Genomic DNA, 16,199 nt, shown 5'->3' on the forward strand with positions numbered 1-16,199 from the left:
CATGGGAGACGTCACCGGGCTGTACGTGTGTTGAACGCGGAGATGCCATCCATTCGGCACTAGGATCTCTGGTGATTTGGATCACGACGAGGACGACTCCTTCAACCCCGTTCTCTTGAACGCTTCCGCTTAGCGATCTACAAGGGTATGTAGATGCACTCTCCTTCCCCTCGTTGCTGGTTTCTCCATAGATAGATCTTGGTGACACGTAGGAAAATTTTGAATTTCTGCTACGTTCCCCAACAGTATTTGTGGCAAAGCCACCGTTCACAATTCTTTCATTCATGTCACTCTTGGTCCATTGCATATCCCGGTACACCGCCGGAGGCATTCATATAGAGTCATACTTTGTTCTAGTATCGAGTTGTAAATAAATAGAAGTGTGATGATCATCATTTTCTAGAGCATTGTCCCAAGTGAGGAATATATATATATATAAGGGGAGAAAGGCCATAAAAAAGAGAAGGCCCCCCAAAAAAGAGAGAGGCCATAAAAAAGAGAAAGTCCATAAAAATGAGAGAAAAAGAAAGAAGGGACAATGTTACTATCCTTTGCCACACTTGTGCTTCAAAGTAGCACCATAATCTTCATGTTAGAGAGTCTCTTGTTTTGTCACTTTCATATACTAGTGGGAATTTTCATTATAGAACTTGGCTTGTATATTCCAACAATGGGCCTCCTCAAGTGCCCTAGGTCTTCGTGAGCAAGCAAGTTGGATGCACACCCACTAGTTTCTTTTGTTGAGCTTTCATACATTTATAGCTCTAGTGCATCTGTTGCATGGCAATCCCTACTCCTTGCATTAACATCAATCGGTGGGCATATCCATAGCCCATTGATTAGCCTCGTTGATGTGAGACTTTCTCCTCTTTTCTCTTCTCCACATAACCCCCTCATTATATTCTATTCCACCTATAGTGCTATGTCCATGGCTCGCGCTCATATATTGCGTGAAAGTTTATAGGTTTGAGATTACTAAAGTATGAAACAATTGCTTGGCTTGTCATCGGGGTTGTGCATGATGAGGGCATTCTTGTGTGACGAAAATGAAACATGACTAAACCATATGATTTTGTAGGGATGAACTTTCTTTGGCCATGTTATTTTGAGAAGACATAATTGCTTTGTTAGTATGCTTGAAGTATTATTATTTTTATGTCAATATGAACTTTTGTCTTGAATCTTTTGGATCTGAATATTCATACCACAATTAAGAAGAATTACATTAAAATTATGCCAAGTAGCACTCCGCATCAAAAATTCTGTTTTTATCATTTACCTACTCGAGGACGAGCAGGAATTAAGCTTGGGGATGCTTGATACGTCTCCAACGTATCTATAATTTTTTATTGCTCCATGCTATATTATCTACTGTTTTGGACATTATTGGGCTTTATTATCCACTTTTATATTATTTTTGGGACTAACCTATTAACCGGAGGCCCAACCCAGAACTGCTGTTTTTTGCCTGTTTTAGGGTTTCGAAGAAAAGGAATATCAAACGGAGTCCAAACAGAATGAAACCTTCGGGAACGTGATTTTCTCAACGAACAAGACCCGGGAAACTTGGACCCTATGTCAAGAAAGAAAAGAGGAGGCCACGAGGTAGGGGGGCGTGCCCACCCCCACCAGGCGCGCCCTCCACCCTCGTGGGCCCCCTGTTGCTCCACCGACGTACTCCTTCCTCCTATATATATCCACGCACCCCCAAACGATCAGAACAGGAGCCAAAACCCTAATTCCATCGCCGTAACTTTCTGTATCCACGAGATCCCATCTTGGGGCCTGTTCCGGAGCTCCGCCGGAGGGGGCATCGATCACGGAGGGCTTCTACATCAACACCATAGCCCCTCCGATGAAGTGTGAGTAGTTTACCTCAGACCTACGGGTCCATAGTTAGTAGCTAGATGGCTTATTCTCTCTTTTTGGATCTCAATACAATGTTCTCCCCCTCTCTTGTGGAGATCTATTCGATGTAATCTTCTTTTTGCGGTGTGTTTGTTGAGATCGATGAATTGTGGGTTTATGATCAAGTCTATCTATGAATAATATTTGAATCTTCTCTGAATTCTTTTATGTATGATTGGTTATCTTTGCAAGTCTCTTCGAATTATCAGTTTGGTTTGGCCTACTAGATTGATCTTTCTTGCAATGGGAGAAGTGCTTAGCTTTGGGTTCAATCTTGCGGTGTCCTTTCCCGGTGACAGTAAGGGCAGCAAGCCACGTATTGTATTGTTGCCATCAAGGATAACAAGATGGGGTTTTCTTCATATTACATGAGTCTATCCCTCTACATCATGTCATGTTGCTTAAGGCGTTACTCTGTTTTTAACTTAAACTCTAGATGCATGCTGGGTAGCGGTCGATGAGTGGAGTAATAGTAGTAGATGCAGGTAGGAGTCGGTCTACTTGTCTCGGACGTGATGCCTATATACATGATCATACCTAGATATTCTCATAACTATGTTCAATTCTGTAAATTGCTCAACAGTAATTTGTTCACCCACCGTAGAATACTTATGCTCTCGAGAGAAGCCACTAGTGAAACCTATGGCCCCCGTGTCCATCTTCATCTTCATCAAATTAATCTCCTACTACTTAGTTATTTCCTTTGCTATTTACTTTGCCTTTATTTTACTTTGCATCTTTTATCATAAAAATACCAAAAACATTATCTTATCATATCTATCAGATCTCACTCTCGTAAGTGGCCCTATAGGGATTGACAACCCCTATTTGCGTTGGTTGCGAGGATTTATTTGTTTTGTGCAGGTGCGAGGGACTCACGCGTAGCCTCCTACTAGATTGATACCTTGGTTCTCAAAAACTGAGGGAAATACTTACACTACTTTGCTGCATCATCCCTTCCTCTTCGGGGAAAACCAACGCAGTGCTCAAGAGGTAGCAGCCTCATGGCGCAGCTCCAATGCCCTTGCTCACTCCTCATGGAGCTCGGGAATGTCCACCGGCGATCGTGTCCAAATGATGATTGACCACGCCTCCCCAAGAAACCGCCGAGGGACCAAATCGCTGCTGGCCCTTGTTTGCTGACAGATTTGGATTGAGCGCAACGCATGCACATTCAGAGGGAAGGTTGCATGCGTGAGAAGCATCACCGTCGCTTGCAGGCGAGAGATGGAGCAATGGAGGATTGCTGGCGCTAAATGCATGGAGCACCCATTCGGGGACGTACCGTGAGAGATCACGTTAGCAAACACAAATGCATGCGCGCAGGCCTGTAATCTCTTTTCACCCCATGATCACTTGAACAACTTCTGTTTCCGCCTTCTCCCTGCTTAATGAATGAATGCCAGCCGAGCTGGATCTTTCAAAAAAACTGGCATACGATAATTTCAATGCAAGCATAACGGGGGTTCACCATTTGATCACATCCTCTCAATTTCTCTCTCGTAGAGATGGAAGTATCAAATGTAAAACTCGGCCGTCCACAGCGATCGATGTCGACCAATGGTCTCCGATCAAACGACCTACACAGATAGACTCTATTTCCTCCTTATGTATACATCTCGACAGTATCAGCGTTACGCCGTGGCAAGAATGACGAGGATGAGGAAGCAGATCTAGCAAGCGGTCCCCTCTCGTTTTATGAGCACAGTCGATGTTCGTCTTCCTCTCCCCATCCATGCACGCCAAGGAAGTATCATTATTACCCCTGTGAGCAGATCTCGCATATGGGGCCAACTAGGATACGGCGTGCTGCGGATATATCTTCTCCCGATTTGGCCTTTTCGTTTTGCAACTTATTCCTTGATTGATATTTGTTCTGCTTTCAATCTCTTAGAATTGTTACTCGTATACATCCTCCGTCTCTGTGTAGTTGCCGGTTCTTTTCTCTAATTTTTCTTGTCTAGCATCAAACTCGACCTCCTCAAGCTCCTCCACTTCATCACCACCGTCATTTCCTTGTTCAACCTCGGCCTGGGCACCACCTTGATTTTCTGAATGAAATCATCAAGCGGGGCACTCAAGTCCACTGCATTCTCCTCCAACATTTTAGTATATGTTGGGTGAATGTTTTGGCTACAAATTTCAACGGCCGAAACATCATGGAACGATCAAAAGTTGAACGAACACGTTGTAGGCGTGGTCAGTGGTGTGGACGGGATCAGGGAGGACGTGGCCGACCGAAAGTGGAAGAGGAGCCGAGCCTCGAGTCGCAACTGCCTTCTTCCTCGGGGGCTTCGCACGCACAACTGTAGGGTCGGTGGAGGCAATCTTCTTCCTCGAGCTGGCGACCGCGATGGGAGGAAGCACAACAACGTTGGAAGGAGGTGGCGCTGCGTCGGGCACGCCTTCTTGCATGAGGTGGTTCCCCTGTCACTTTCGCTTGGATTCGACGGCGGAAGGTGTTGGCGTGACACCGGCATGCAAGGCCACGGGAGGCCGGAGCGACATTGTTGGGGGCGGTGGCGCATTTCATGCACCTCCCGGTTGGTGCGGGTACTCCATAAGGTCGATTGGCGGCTCGGCGAGGTGGGCCGACGAGATCGGCGACGGCGACTAGGCGGGACAACAAGTGGCTGGCGAGATCGGCAGGGACGACAGATGAGGCGGGAACGGAAGGGGCGAAAGTTTCCTTCGCGTGCTCGAGTGGGAGAGATAGGGGAACCGACAAAAAAAGAAGGGGAAACCATAGATATGGCGGATGCGGTCCGCATTTTGCAGGAACCCACACATTTTTTTAGCAGACGACTGATTTTATAGGATCTGTTCCAGGCAGAAAAATCGTCCATGTCCGCTATATCGGCGGTTAGTATAGCTGACGGGTTGTTTTTTTAACACCTTTTTTTGAACATGCGGACGAGCTGTTTAAGTGGGTGTACTAGAGTTACTCTTAGGAGGTGTTTGGCTGCGGATTGGTAACGCGAATGCAAACGTAATGGGTTTACAGTGTTTATGTAAACGGAATGGATAAAACTTGAGATTTGTTTGGTTACCTACTGTAACGTCAATCAATACCGGGATTGCTCAAGAATTCACGGCAGTGAACATGGATAGGCAGGCCGGGAAAGGCAGTGGCGTGCCAGCGCTGGATATGCAGGCGGAGTACAAGGGCCCGGACGGTAAGAGCACGAGTGAGCGCCGTGGCGGCGCTGCCGCCGCCAGCCCCGGCGAGCGGCGACCTGCCGTCAAGGTTGAAGGCGGAGGTGAGGCGCTGCACGCATGCTGAGGAGCGACGAGCCGGCGCCGATGCCGCCATCGGCTGGACAAGACCATGACCGGCGCTACATGCACGTACAAAGCCTCCAATTCGACGCAAGGCTGGCCGGTGGTCGAGAAGCCGTTCGGGGTTTCGACAGCTCGCCGTCGATCTGCTCCTCCGACCAAGTTTCGGCCATGACGGCGTAGTGTCCAGGCACAGACCAAGGAGAAAACAATGAGCGCCGGCGAAGCTTCCTTGCTGTGCGTGAGGAACGAGGAAGGAGGCCGCATAGCTCGTGCGATTGCATCTCGTGCGGAGAGGAGATGCCTGTAGCGTAATCTGTTACAGCAGATTTCTAGCGGTGTCGGTTTTGTATTAGGCTGGGATTTGATACCATGTTATCGGATTACAGAGCAAGGGAAACAAACACGATTTAGCGGAACATGTTAACGTTGTAATCAGATTACGTTACAGTAGCGCAAACCAAACGATTTAATGTGTTAGGTAATCGGTAGCCACTGAAGCTGCGATGGCCCTCGAAAAATAGGAAAAAGTCCATTCTAAACCTTGAACCTATAGAGCTTAGCTAAATTGAATCCCAAACTCTGCATCCCTAACGTTGGCACATTGAACTATCAATCCCGGTGCAAATCGAACCTTGGAGTTGTTTTTCATGTCAATTTTTCTTTCCCAAAATGGGATAATTTGCTACTTTGGCTGTCTGATTTGACTCACCTGTCATATTTATATTTCACATCTAGTCTCATGCGGGCCGTCCAGTAACTGATTTCTCTTTGTATGCGTGCCCTCTTGCATAGTGAACTTAAGCTGGTTTCCGTAATTTCTATTTTTTCGTACTCATGGCCAATAACTCTCTTTTTCTCTTATGATTTTCCGTTTCCCTAATTTCTATTATCATTTATATCCCTTTTTGTATCTTTTTAATTTACAATTTCCTTAGACATTTTTTTTCTTTTTCTCTATTTTATTATCCAGTTTATTTTTAAACATTATGCATCTACTTTGATGTACATTTTTTAATAAAATTCTTGAACATCTTTCAAACTTGTGAATGTTTTTAAAAAATCATGAAAACTAATTCAAATTCACAAATATATTTTGACTTCACGAACATGTTTTGAGTTGTGGATATTTTTTCAACTTTGCAAAAGATTTTCAAACTCATGAACATTTTTTCAAATTCATGAACACTTTATAAATTTGCAAAAAAATTGAGTTCATAATTTTTTTTTCATTTTTTTGAGTTCATGTTTTTTCTTCATTTTTTGAGTGCATGATATTTTTTCAAATTCATGACAGTTTTTAATATTTAAAACATTTTGGAGTTCACGGAAAATTTTCGAATGCAGGAAACCTTTTCATATTTGCGTACATTTTTACAAACTCCTGAAGATGTTTCAAATTGAGAATATTTTCTGTTTCCCAATTTGTTTCCAGATTTGCAAACATTTTTTAGTTCACGAACATTTTTCCAAACTCCTGAGTTTTTTGTATTTAAGAATAAACATTTTTTCTGTTTTGCAAACATTTTTCAATATCATAAACAAAATCGTTACTATTTTGCAGGTTGGCCGGCCCATCAATGGAGCGACCTGAGAAATGTCATCTCAGGATCATCTCTTTCCTGATGCCCAAACAGTTTTAGGGTTCGATTTAAACCGGGATTAATAAGTTCATAGTGCCAACCATTGAGACTGGATTTTGGTTGAGCTCACCTCTGTAAGTTCAAGGTTTAGGCCCTATTCGGTTCAAAGGAAATTCGTGGGAAAAGTGGAGGATTTGAGTTCCTGTAGTTTTTTTGCTCTGTAGCAGCGTTCGGTACACAGGAAAGCCTGAGCAGGAAACTAAAGGAAAGGCCACCACTTCCTCTGATTTCACAGGAATTCAAACATCCACCGGAACTTCATTTCTTCGCGTATGCCCGAGGCAACGCTGCAGCACTGGACTCGCTGTCTTCCTGTCAGACAGAATCTGCGTATATGGATGAACTGGGTCTAGATGGACCATGGAAAGGACATGTGAAAATGAAACAGGTGGTGCATGTGAGCTGTGTTCATCCGGGCAATGCTCGCAAATGGGCGTGCTGGGCTAGATGCCATCAATTTTATTCAACCAGTTAATAACTGCATTTTAATTTGTATGTTAATTCCTGTGTTCCGAACAGTATCAGCCGAAAGTTTCCCTACGCTTTCCAAACCTATGTTTTACACATGTTTTCCTTTCCCATTCCTACGTTTTACACTATTTCCAATGTTTTTCTTACCTGCGTTCCAAACGGCCCTTAAAATGAACTTTTTCCTCCGGAAATCACCACCCCTCCTCCCGAACACCCCGCCACCCCTCCCGAAATATCCCTCCCCCTCCCGCCACCCCTCACCTCTCACCCTCTCTCTCTCTCTGGCGACTATGGCGACCGAAGCCTAGGTCTTCCCTGCCGCCGGCCGCGCCCCTGGTCCATCTCGCCGCCGGCCTGCTACCCCGGTGTACCTCGCCGCCGCACGCGAACTTTTAGGGTTTATGGGTTGGAATTAGGTGCCCATCTGTGGATTTCCTAATCTATACGTTCTAATTTCGCCTCGGTTGCACGCTTGTTATTGCATTTTTTTCGCTCACGTCGTCTGATTTCGCTGTGCTTCGCTCGGTTCCGATTGGTTGCTATGGAACACCTGATCCTCCATGGATCTTATTGTTGGAATGTTTTTTTACACGCGGTTCGCTGCCGCAAGTCTTACAAATGTGTCAGTATTGCTTTCCCGAGTTAAGTTACTCGACCTAAGCTGTATTGCTTGTGGAAGACGATCTCTGAACGCTGAGACCACGCTTAGTCCGGTGCTCTATGACACAGTTGCACCTGTTAATTTTAGTCTTTTATATTAATTCAATATATGCTTAGAAGGGGCTGGTCCTAGTATTTCTCCTAGTAAGCTAAGTCGATCTGGTTGGTATGCTCTTACTCTCAGCAGCATATTCAATTTGACTCATTATAGTACTGCATAGCAATTCAGACCTGGCATAAGTTGCACTTGACGAGAATATTTTGCACAGTTATGTCTTATGTGCATTTCCAAATTTGGTCTCAGGCATGACTTATAGTCTCATATTGTATTTAACTATTTATACATCTGTGGAGCTTAATTTGATCCTAAAAGATGCTCTAACATTGGTGGAACCTTACCTAATTCTCTTGTTCTCCTTTTATCAGATTCAACTTTAGTTAATTTGGTCTGTTATTATCCCAGAAGCTGCAATGGCGGAAATTGAAAAGCTGAATATCCAGAAAGTGAGTAACAACTTCCTCTGCTAAATTGTAGGATGTGCCACCTGTTTCAGCTTTAGCTGTTCTTTCACAGTAGTACTTCCTCTGTAAAGAAATGTAAGAGCAGAGGGAGTATTTAACAACTCATGCATTATGATGTGTCTAGGCTACATCAAGTGATTACTGGAGTTTGGCCAGCAACCTGTATCCATCTGGTAAATTTCCTAAGGTATCAATTGGCATCCCAATTCCAAGGCCAGGTTCTGTATCAAGAAGCAGAGATGCTGCTACTGTCCCTGCATTCGAGAGGAACCCGTCTCAGGGAACTGATGGAAGATCTAGACCCCTGAAAGGTTATAGTGCTTCATTCCGGGTCTCACAAGAAGCTGCAGACCATGGCGGATCTGCTACAGAGGCACCCGAAGCCGCCCCTGTTAAGGCTTCTCTATCACAACCTGATGACCATGCACGTGAGCAAACCGGAACCTTTTCCTTTGGAACAAGAAAAGAACAAGACAGCCAGCTTGACCAACTGCAAGAGACGCCCTTCGTGAATTCACAAGGAAAGCGCCAAGTGGAATCTGCAGATAAAACCAAACCCAACAGCGAAGTTCTCAGGATGAAGCTGTGGGAGATCCTTGGTACATCACAAACCAAGCAGACTGTTGCTTCACCAAACCCTGAAGACAATGAGACACCTAACCAACCTAAAAGTTTAACTGCCAATGGACCATCTTCAGGGAACAAGAAGGTCTACACATCACCTTTTCCTGATAATATCAAGACACCTGATCTGCTGAACTGTCAAACAGCTACCTATGCAAAGAGTAAACCATCCTCTGATCCAATTGAGTCAGATTCGGGTACTCCACAAGTAGTTGAAATAAGGCCTGTTACTCGCACCTTGGGTCGCAAGAAAGCACCAGCAGCCTCCAAGAAACAGGATAAGAGCCAGAGTGCAAAGAAACCATTGTCTACTTCATGTTCTGCACCCAAAAAGAAAACACTGGACAATGTATTTATTTTTGATGAGAAATGCACATCCAAAACTGCGGGGAAATCTGCAATTGGTAACTCTGGCTGCTTGAGAAATCTTAGAAGCTCAAATAGGAAGGCTAAAGTAGAGCTTAAGAAGGTCCATTGTTCTGACATGATTTCTGACAAGATCACACCGGATGATAGGGGAGGACAGCTATCTTCTAGAAATGCACCATCAGAGAATAAAGGAGAGAAAACCACCTCCTTTTCTTCTTTGTCACGAACTGGGAAAACTGCTGAGAGCTGTTCTAGAAGCCCTACAAGGGAGAAACGGATGAATGGAATGGCTAAAGTTGGGCCTCAGAAGATGCAGTTTTCAGAAAAGTTGCTGCCCACGACACTGAATGCAGATGAAGATAAGCTCTCTTCTCAGAATATTTCATCAAAGAGCAAGGAAAATTATTCTTCATTGCTGCACCGCAAGGAGAATGCTAATTTGAGCAAAGCTTCAGACAGAAGCCCCCAGGCACATAAAGCAGCGGGAAATAATTTTAACTCGCCACCATCTGGTACTGCTAGTGCATCACCTGAACCGAAAATGTACCCATGGGACAATGAGGCAAATCCCCAGGTAAATTGTAAACTCGGAGAGAAGTTTGCCAGTCCATTGGCAGACAGATTCAGAGACATGCGAGATGACTTTGTGAGTCCTACTTTTGCAACTAATGTAAATGGCTACCGCGATGGAAGTGAAATGCTACATGATGACACATACAGCCCCAAGTATCCAAAAAGTAACAGGTCAAGATCAAGTTCCTATGCTTCTGATCCAGGGTCTGAGCCATTGGTAGGCTTTCCAACTCTATAAATCTTTTCCCAGCCATTGTAAATTTGTTTTCTCTATACTCATGTAACAGAGTAACTCTATCTGTTTGTCACTCATTCATGTACTGCTGATATCCAGGACGGGATGGATAAAACCGATGAGTTACGTAACAGTGGATCTCCTAATTCTCCAGAAGAAAGCGAGGACAAAAAACAACCAATTCTTTCACCCATTCCGCGAACTGAAGATGAAATGGCTCAAATTTCTATTCCAAGCTTTGGGAAAGGTCAGAATACTGACTTTGCAACTTTCAATACACATTAATACTTTTTACATGCAAATCAATAGTTTTCTAGAGTATGTTTTGTTCCTTTCAGATTTAGTGCTACATTTATAAAACCGAAGGTGACAGTGTTAGTTTACAGAGTACTATTATCCCTTCTGTTCTGCATGAGGACAATACTCTTCTGGGACACATTTTCCTTTATGTATTTACATATATAAATTGACTGTTTCTCTATGCATCTATTACCGGTTAAATACTATTGGCAGAGCTCCTGTCCTTTTTCCTGAAAAAAAAAGTTAAACATTGGGAGTTAGAGAATCCAATAGCAATTTTTTTTTTTAAAAAACGCTAGCTGTTAATTTGCATTTTTCCACTGCCATGCACTTTTCTAACCAAAGCACATTCTTAAGCGCACATTAAACGCTAGGTGTGTTTTGCTATCACTTAGAGCTTAGGCATGTTTTTTTAGCTATGACCGGTAGTCCTACTTATTGCATCAGCTCAATTGCCGAAAAAGGCTTTCGCCCCGCTTTATATACTCCCTCCGGTCCTTTTTAGTTCGCATATTAGATTTGTCTGAAGTCAAGCCTCGTAAAGTTTGACCAACTTCATAGAAAAAAATATCAACATTCACAATGTGAAATCAATACCTGTTTATGCATCAGGACTTAAAGTTTCATATTGTATAACTTTAGCATGATAGATGTTAATATGTTTTCATATAAATACGGTCAAACTTTGAGAAGTTTGACTTCAGACAATTCTTATATGCAGAGTAAAAAGGACCGGAGGGAGTATAAAGCAATGATCCACAACATCCCGGTACAAACGCACGCCTCCACAACACACACACACACCCAAGGCATGTTACATAGGCGGTGAGCGCAGCAACACCAACCCTAGCACTACAAGAGCAACAAGGGACTTCAACCGTGAACATGCCACCGCGAAGAGATGAAGCTGCATACGACGAACCATGGGCTCCAAGGCGGCGCCTTCAAGAAGGTTACGACACCGGAGCGTCGCCACCGCCCGATCCGAGGATCAGAGTTTCCCCTGGAGCAACACGACGGGCGATGAGAGCCGCGGCGACGCTTTCAAGAAGGGAACGAGCTTCGCCGCCGCCGGTCCGTCCGACGATAGAGCAGGTTTTCACCCCGGCCAACGCTCACCGCCTCCGAATGCCACACCCCGGCAACCATGCCGCCTGCACGGCCATGGTCACCGGGCAGCACCGAGCCACAGGCTTTGCCCAAGAGCATCGTGCTACCACCACCAGGGCCGCCGCCCCGGCATCCAAGACCTTGACACCACCTCACCCGAGACCCGCCACTACCCCAACCAAAGAGACGAGCGGAAAGGCCCCACTGTGTCTTTATGGTTAAGGCTCTCCAAAGCATGATGCGCTCACTCTTAACTATTGTATGAAGTGCTTGCTCATGAGAAGCCATTCAGATGGAATAGAAGCAACATTTGGTATATTCTGTCATGTGCATTCATGCTACTTTAAATGCGTTTCATTAGTGTTTTTTGCTAAGTGTTTTTTGCCAAGAGTCTCAAGTATGGAGTGGTAGACGTCAAGAGGCAAGGGGACTGGATTATCTTGGTCTAAGCTGGTCGTTCGGGACTTGGTTCTCAATGCTATCAGCACATATGCCCCGCACGTAGGCCACAATGAGAGCACCAAGAGGGAGTTCTGGGAAGGCCTGGAGGACATGGTTAGTTGTGTACCTATTGGCGAGAAGCTCTTCATAGGAGGACACCTCAATGGCCATGTGGGCACATCTAACAAGTTTTGAAGGGGTGCATGGGGTTATTAACTTGAGAAGATGTAGTAAACTAGGATTTTGTGATCAATCTCAAAGAGACAAATCTCCTGTACGTGTACAACCTGGACTTGTTCTGAAAGTGGCAACCAAAACAAACAACCAGATTGATGCACACCTTGCACCAACGTGCTAGTGTATGAACCCTTCCTTCCATGCACACACATGTACCTCTTCCCACGTAATGCATGCACGTTCAGCATCTTATTTTCCTCTTTCTTATGCAAGTGCATCTCTGTCAATGCCATAGTATGCATGCATGTAACTTCAGCTAAATTTGCAATCTTCTCATGGTATTTCTTATCAACACCAACATACTTTGGCACATATGCATCATCAGTCTGTGTTGATATAACAGAAACATCGCTAACAACTTGAACAATTACTGGATTATTAGTGCCAATTATTGACTTTGTCATATCATGGGGGCTTTGGCTATGGCAGTTGGAATCAATAAGGACAGGATTTCCTAAGCTTCGCTCTAGCCTACAACATGATCTTAGCTAACACCCTCTTTAAAAAGAGAGAATCCCATTTAGTGACTTTTAATAGTGGTCAACACTTCAGCTAGATTGATTTCGCCCTCTCGAGAAGAGAAGACATGCGTGCTTGCCTTGGTTGCAAGGTGATACCTAGAGAGAGTGTTGTCCCTCAACATAAGCTTGTAGTGGCTGACTTCTGCTTTCGAATTCGTGTCCAGCGGGATAAGCGCGCCAAAGTCGCTAGAACGAAGTGTTGGAAGCTCAAGGGAGAGGCAGGTTGGGCTTTCAAGGAGAGGGTTATTGAGGAGGGCCCTTGGGAGGAAGGAGGCGACGCAAACAATATGTCCAGAAGGCTATTAATGAGAAGGAAGACTGTTTCAGACGCCTACACCTGGATTGGAGTGCAAACAACATAGAGAAGTACAAGGTGGCAAAGAAGACCGCAAAGCAAGCTGTGAGTTAAGCAAGGATCAGGCGTATGAGGACCTCTACCAGCATTTAAACACGAAGGAAGGCGAAGGGGACATCTATAAGATGGCCAAGATCCGAGAGAGGAAGACGAAGGATGTCGATCAAGTCAAATGCACAAGGACGGAGCAGATCGACTTCTGGTGAAGGACAAGGAGATCAAGCATAGATGACGGGAGTACTTTGACAAGCTATTCAATTGAGAGAATGAGAGCTCTACCATAGAGCTGGGCGACTTCTTTGATGATACCAACATGCGTTTGTGCGATGAATCAGTCTGAGGTTAGGTATACTCATTGAGGTGTATAGAGGCCTCGGAGACATATCGATAGTATGGCTAGCTAAACTTTTCAAGCAAACAAGATGTCTGAAGAACGGAGGTGGAGTGTATTAGTACCACTCTTCAAGAACATTGGGGATTTTCAAAGTTGTACTAGTTACCGTGAAATTAAGCCGATGAGCCATACAAATAAGCTATGGGAGAGAGTCATTGAGCACCGCTTAACAAGAATGACAAGCGTGTCCAAAAATCAGTTTGGTTTCGTGCCAGAGAGGTCGACCATGGAAGCCATTTTCTTGGTACGATAACTTATGCAGAGATACATGGAGCAAAAGGAGGACCTGCATATGGTGTTCATTGGCTTGAGAAGGCCTATGATAAGATACTGCTGAATGTTATGTGGTGGGCCTTGGAGAAAAACAAAATCCCAACAAAGTACATTACCCTCAGCAAGGACATGTACGATAATGTTGTGACAAGTGTGCGAACAAAGTGATGGCGACACTGATGACTTTTCGATTAAACTAGGACTGCACCAAAAGGGTCAGCTTTGAGCCCTTAACTTTTTTGCTTTGGTGATGGATGAGGTCACAATGGATATACAAGGAGATATCCCTTGGTGTATGCTCTTTGCAGATGATGTGGTGCTAGTCGCCGATAGTCAGATGAGGGTTAATAGTAAGTTAGAGCTGTAGAGACAGATTTTGGATCGAAAGGTTTTAGGCTTTCTAGAACTAGAACCGAGTACATGAGGTGCAATCTCAGTACTACTATGCACGGGGAGGAGGTTAGCCTTGGTGGGCAGGTGGTACCTCAGAAGGACACCTTTTGACATTTGGGATCAATGCTGCAGAAGGATGGTGATATTGATGAAGATCTGAGCCATCAAATCAAAGCTGGATGGATGAAGTGGTACCAAGCTTCTGGCGTCCTCTGTGACAAGAGAGTGCCACAAAAGATAAAAGGCAGGCTCCATAGGATGGTTGTATGCCGCTGAATGTTGGCCAACTAAAAGGTGACATGTCCAACAGTTAGGTGTAGCAGAGATGCACATGTTGAGATGGATATGTGGCCACACAAGGATCGGGTCCAGAATGAGGATATACGTGAGGCTTGTCCAACATCGTCTGAGATGGTTTGGGCATATACAACGTAGGGCTCCAGAAGCGCCAGTGCATCGCGGACGGTTAAAGCTTGTTGATAATGTCAAGAGATGCTGGGGTAGACCAAACTTGACATGGGAGGAGTCCGTTGAGAGAGATCTGAAGGACTGAAATATCACCAAAGAACTAGCCATGGACAAAGGCGTGTGAAGTTAGCCTTGTTTGGCACTAAAAGGTTTTGTTGTTGTTGCTTTAAGTTCAGTATTTTGACCACTATAGTTCTGGAAAATTAATAACGTGAGCCAAACTTTTCCCACATGCTGTTGGAGATGTATAAATTACACTGTTATATACTCCCTCCGTCCCAAAATAAGCGTCTCACTTTAGTACAACTTTGTAGTACAAAGTTGAGACACTTATTTTGGGACGGAAGGAGTATATCCAAAAATTGTTTACCTGCGATGTGTTACTAAGTAATTGGTCCTTCATGCGCAGGATATAAATCTCGCAAATGGCTTTCAGATGTAGACAGCCCTGATAGATCTCCTCCAGAAAATCTGGATAGGAAATCACATCTAAAAGAGGGTAGAAGAGGCAAACGGCGCTTGCCTTCGCCAATTCCTTTTGCTACTTCTAGTAAAGTTGATTACCTTCTTGCGTTCGAGTAATGGTTGCAGTTCATATTTAATATGCCATCATTACTAGTTCATTCAGGAACACAAGAAACTATAATGTCAGACAAAGAACCAGTGCAATGCCCAGATGACTACCTAACCAGGTCCGTTTTATAGGTTGTATAAAGAAATACATATTCGATATTGTTGGTCGGTCCAATTTCATTTCTTCATTGTAACCAGGGCTTTTGATCAGTTACTGGTGGTGCTGGGAAGGTTTCAAACCAAGATCAAGTCTGAAACAAGAAACAAAAGTTCTCAGATACTGGCAGGTACTGGAGAGATAATACGCCAGCACCTCGAGGGAGTTGAGGTGCAGATGCAGGATGATGTGTAAGATCTTTGCCGGTGCTACCAAGAAACTACATCTTATCTGCATATACACACCTAATTGTGTGTGTGTGTGTGTGTATATATATATCACATATATTAGAGGTGTAACTATTTTGACGCATTCAACTGTATTTTCAGGGATAAGCTGGTCAATGCAGGGAAATCTAAAAGAAAGCGACTAGAATCAACATTTGAAGGTACAACCTATATTATGTTACTGCAGAAATTAATTTTGTGGTCTGTTATTGTGAAACATGAGTTTTATGACAATTAGACCCATTAGTCAGAATCCATTCAAAAAGCTGTATCTATAAAGATATTATGTACTGGTGTTTTGATCCATTGTGCCACTCATACCTAACCTATTTGGATTATTCAGCTCGAGCAATTTGCATAATCTTATACTTAAATAAGTAGTAGATTTCTCATATATAGACATATAAAGTTAATCATGATCCGATTCCTGAGTTATGTAGGTCCGCCATATCCTAAACCTTTTTAA

General features: G+C 44.1%; 1 protein-coding gene across 3 annotated transcripts in view; it reads left to right on the forward strand.

Moving 5' to 3' along the window:
- The first annotated feature begins 7,522 nt into the window (after positions 1 to 7,522).
- Positions 7,523 to 16,199, forward strand: part of LOC119300526 (meiosis-specific protein PAIR3-like) — an 11,079-nt gene continuing 2,402 nt past the window's right edge. Inside the window, exons 1-8 of one of the 3 annotated variants that reach the window (XM_037577464.1) lie at positions 7,523 to 7,717; positions 8,388 to 8,465; positions 8,608 to 10,266; positions 10,384 to 10,531; positions 15,186 to 15,275; positions 15,396 to 15,468; positions 15,548 to 15,697; positions 15,836 to 15,894. In XM_037577464.1, the coding sequence (XP_037433361.1) occupies positions 8,433 to 8,465; positions 8,608 to 10,266; positions 10,384 to 10,531; positions 15,186 to 15,275; positions 15,396 to 15,468; positions 15,548 to 15,697; positions 15,836 to 15,894 (2,212 nt within the window). In that variant the 5' untranslated portion in view covers positions 7,523 to 7,717; positions 8,388 to 8,432. The remainder of the gene's footprint in view (positions 7,718 to 8,387; positions 8,466 to 8,607; positions 10,267 to 10,383; positions 10,532 to 15,185; positions 15,276 to 15,395; positions 15,469 to 15,547; positions 15,698 to 15,835; positions 15,895 to 16,199) is intronic. The other 2 variants (XM_037577466.1, XM_037577467.1) reach the window with 2 other exon arrangements.

The sequence above is a fragment of the Triticum dicoccoides genome, chromosome 5A (assembly GCF_002162155.2).
Source record: "Triticum dicoccoides isolate Atlit2015 ecotype Zavitan chromosome 5A, WEW_v2.0, whole genome shotgun sequence".
Classification (NCBI taxonomy): domain Eukaryota; kingdom Viridiplantae; phylum Streptophyta; class Magnoliopsida; order Poales; family Poaceae; genus Triticum; species Triticum dicoccoides.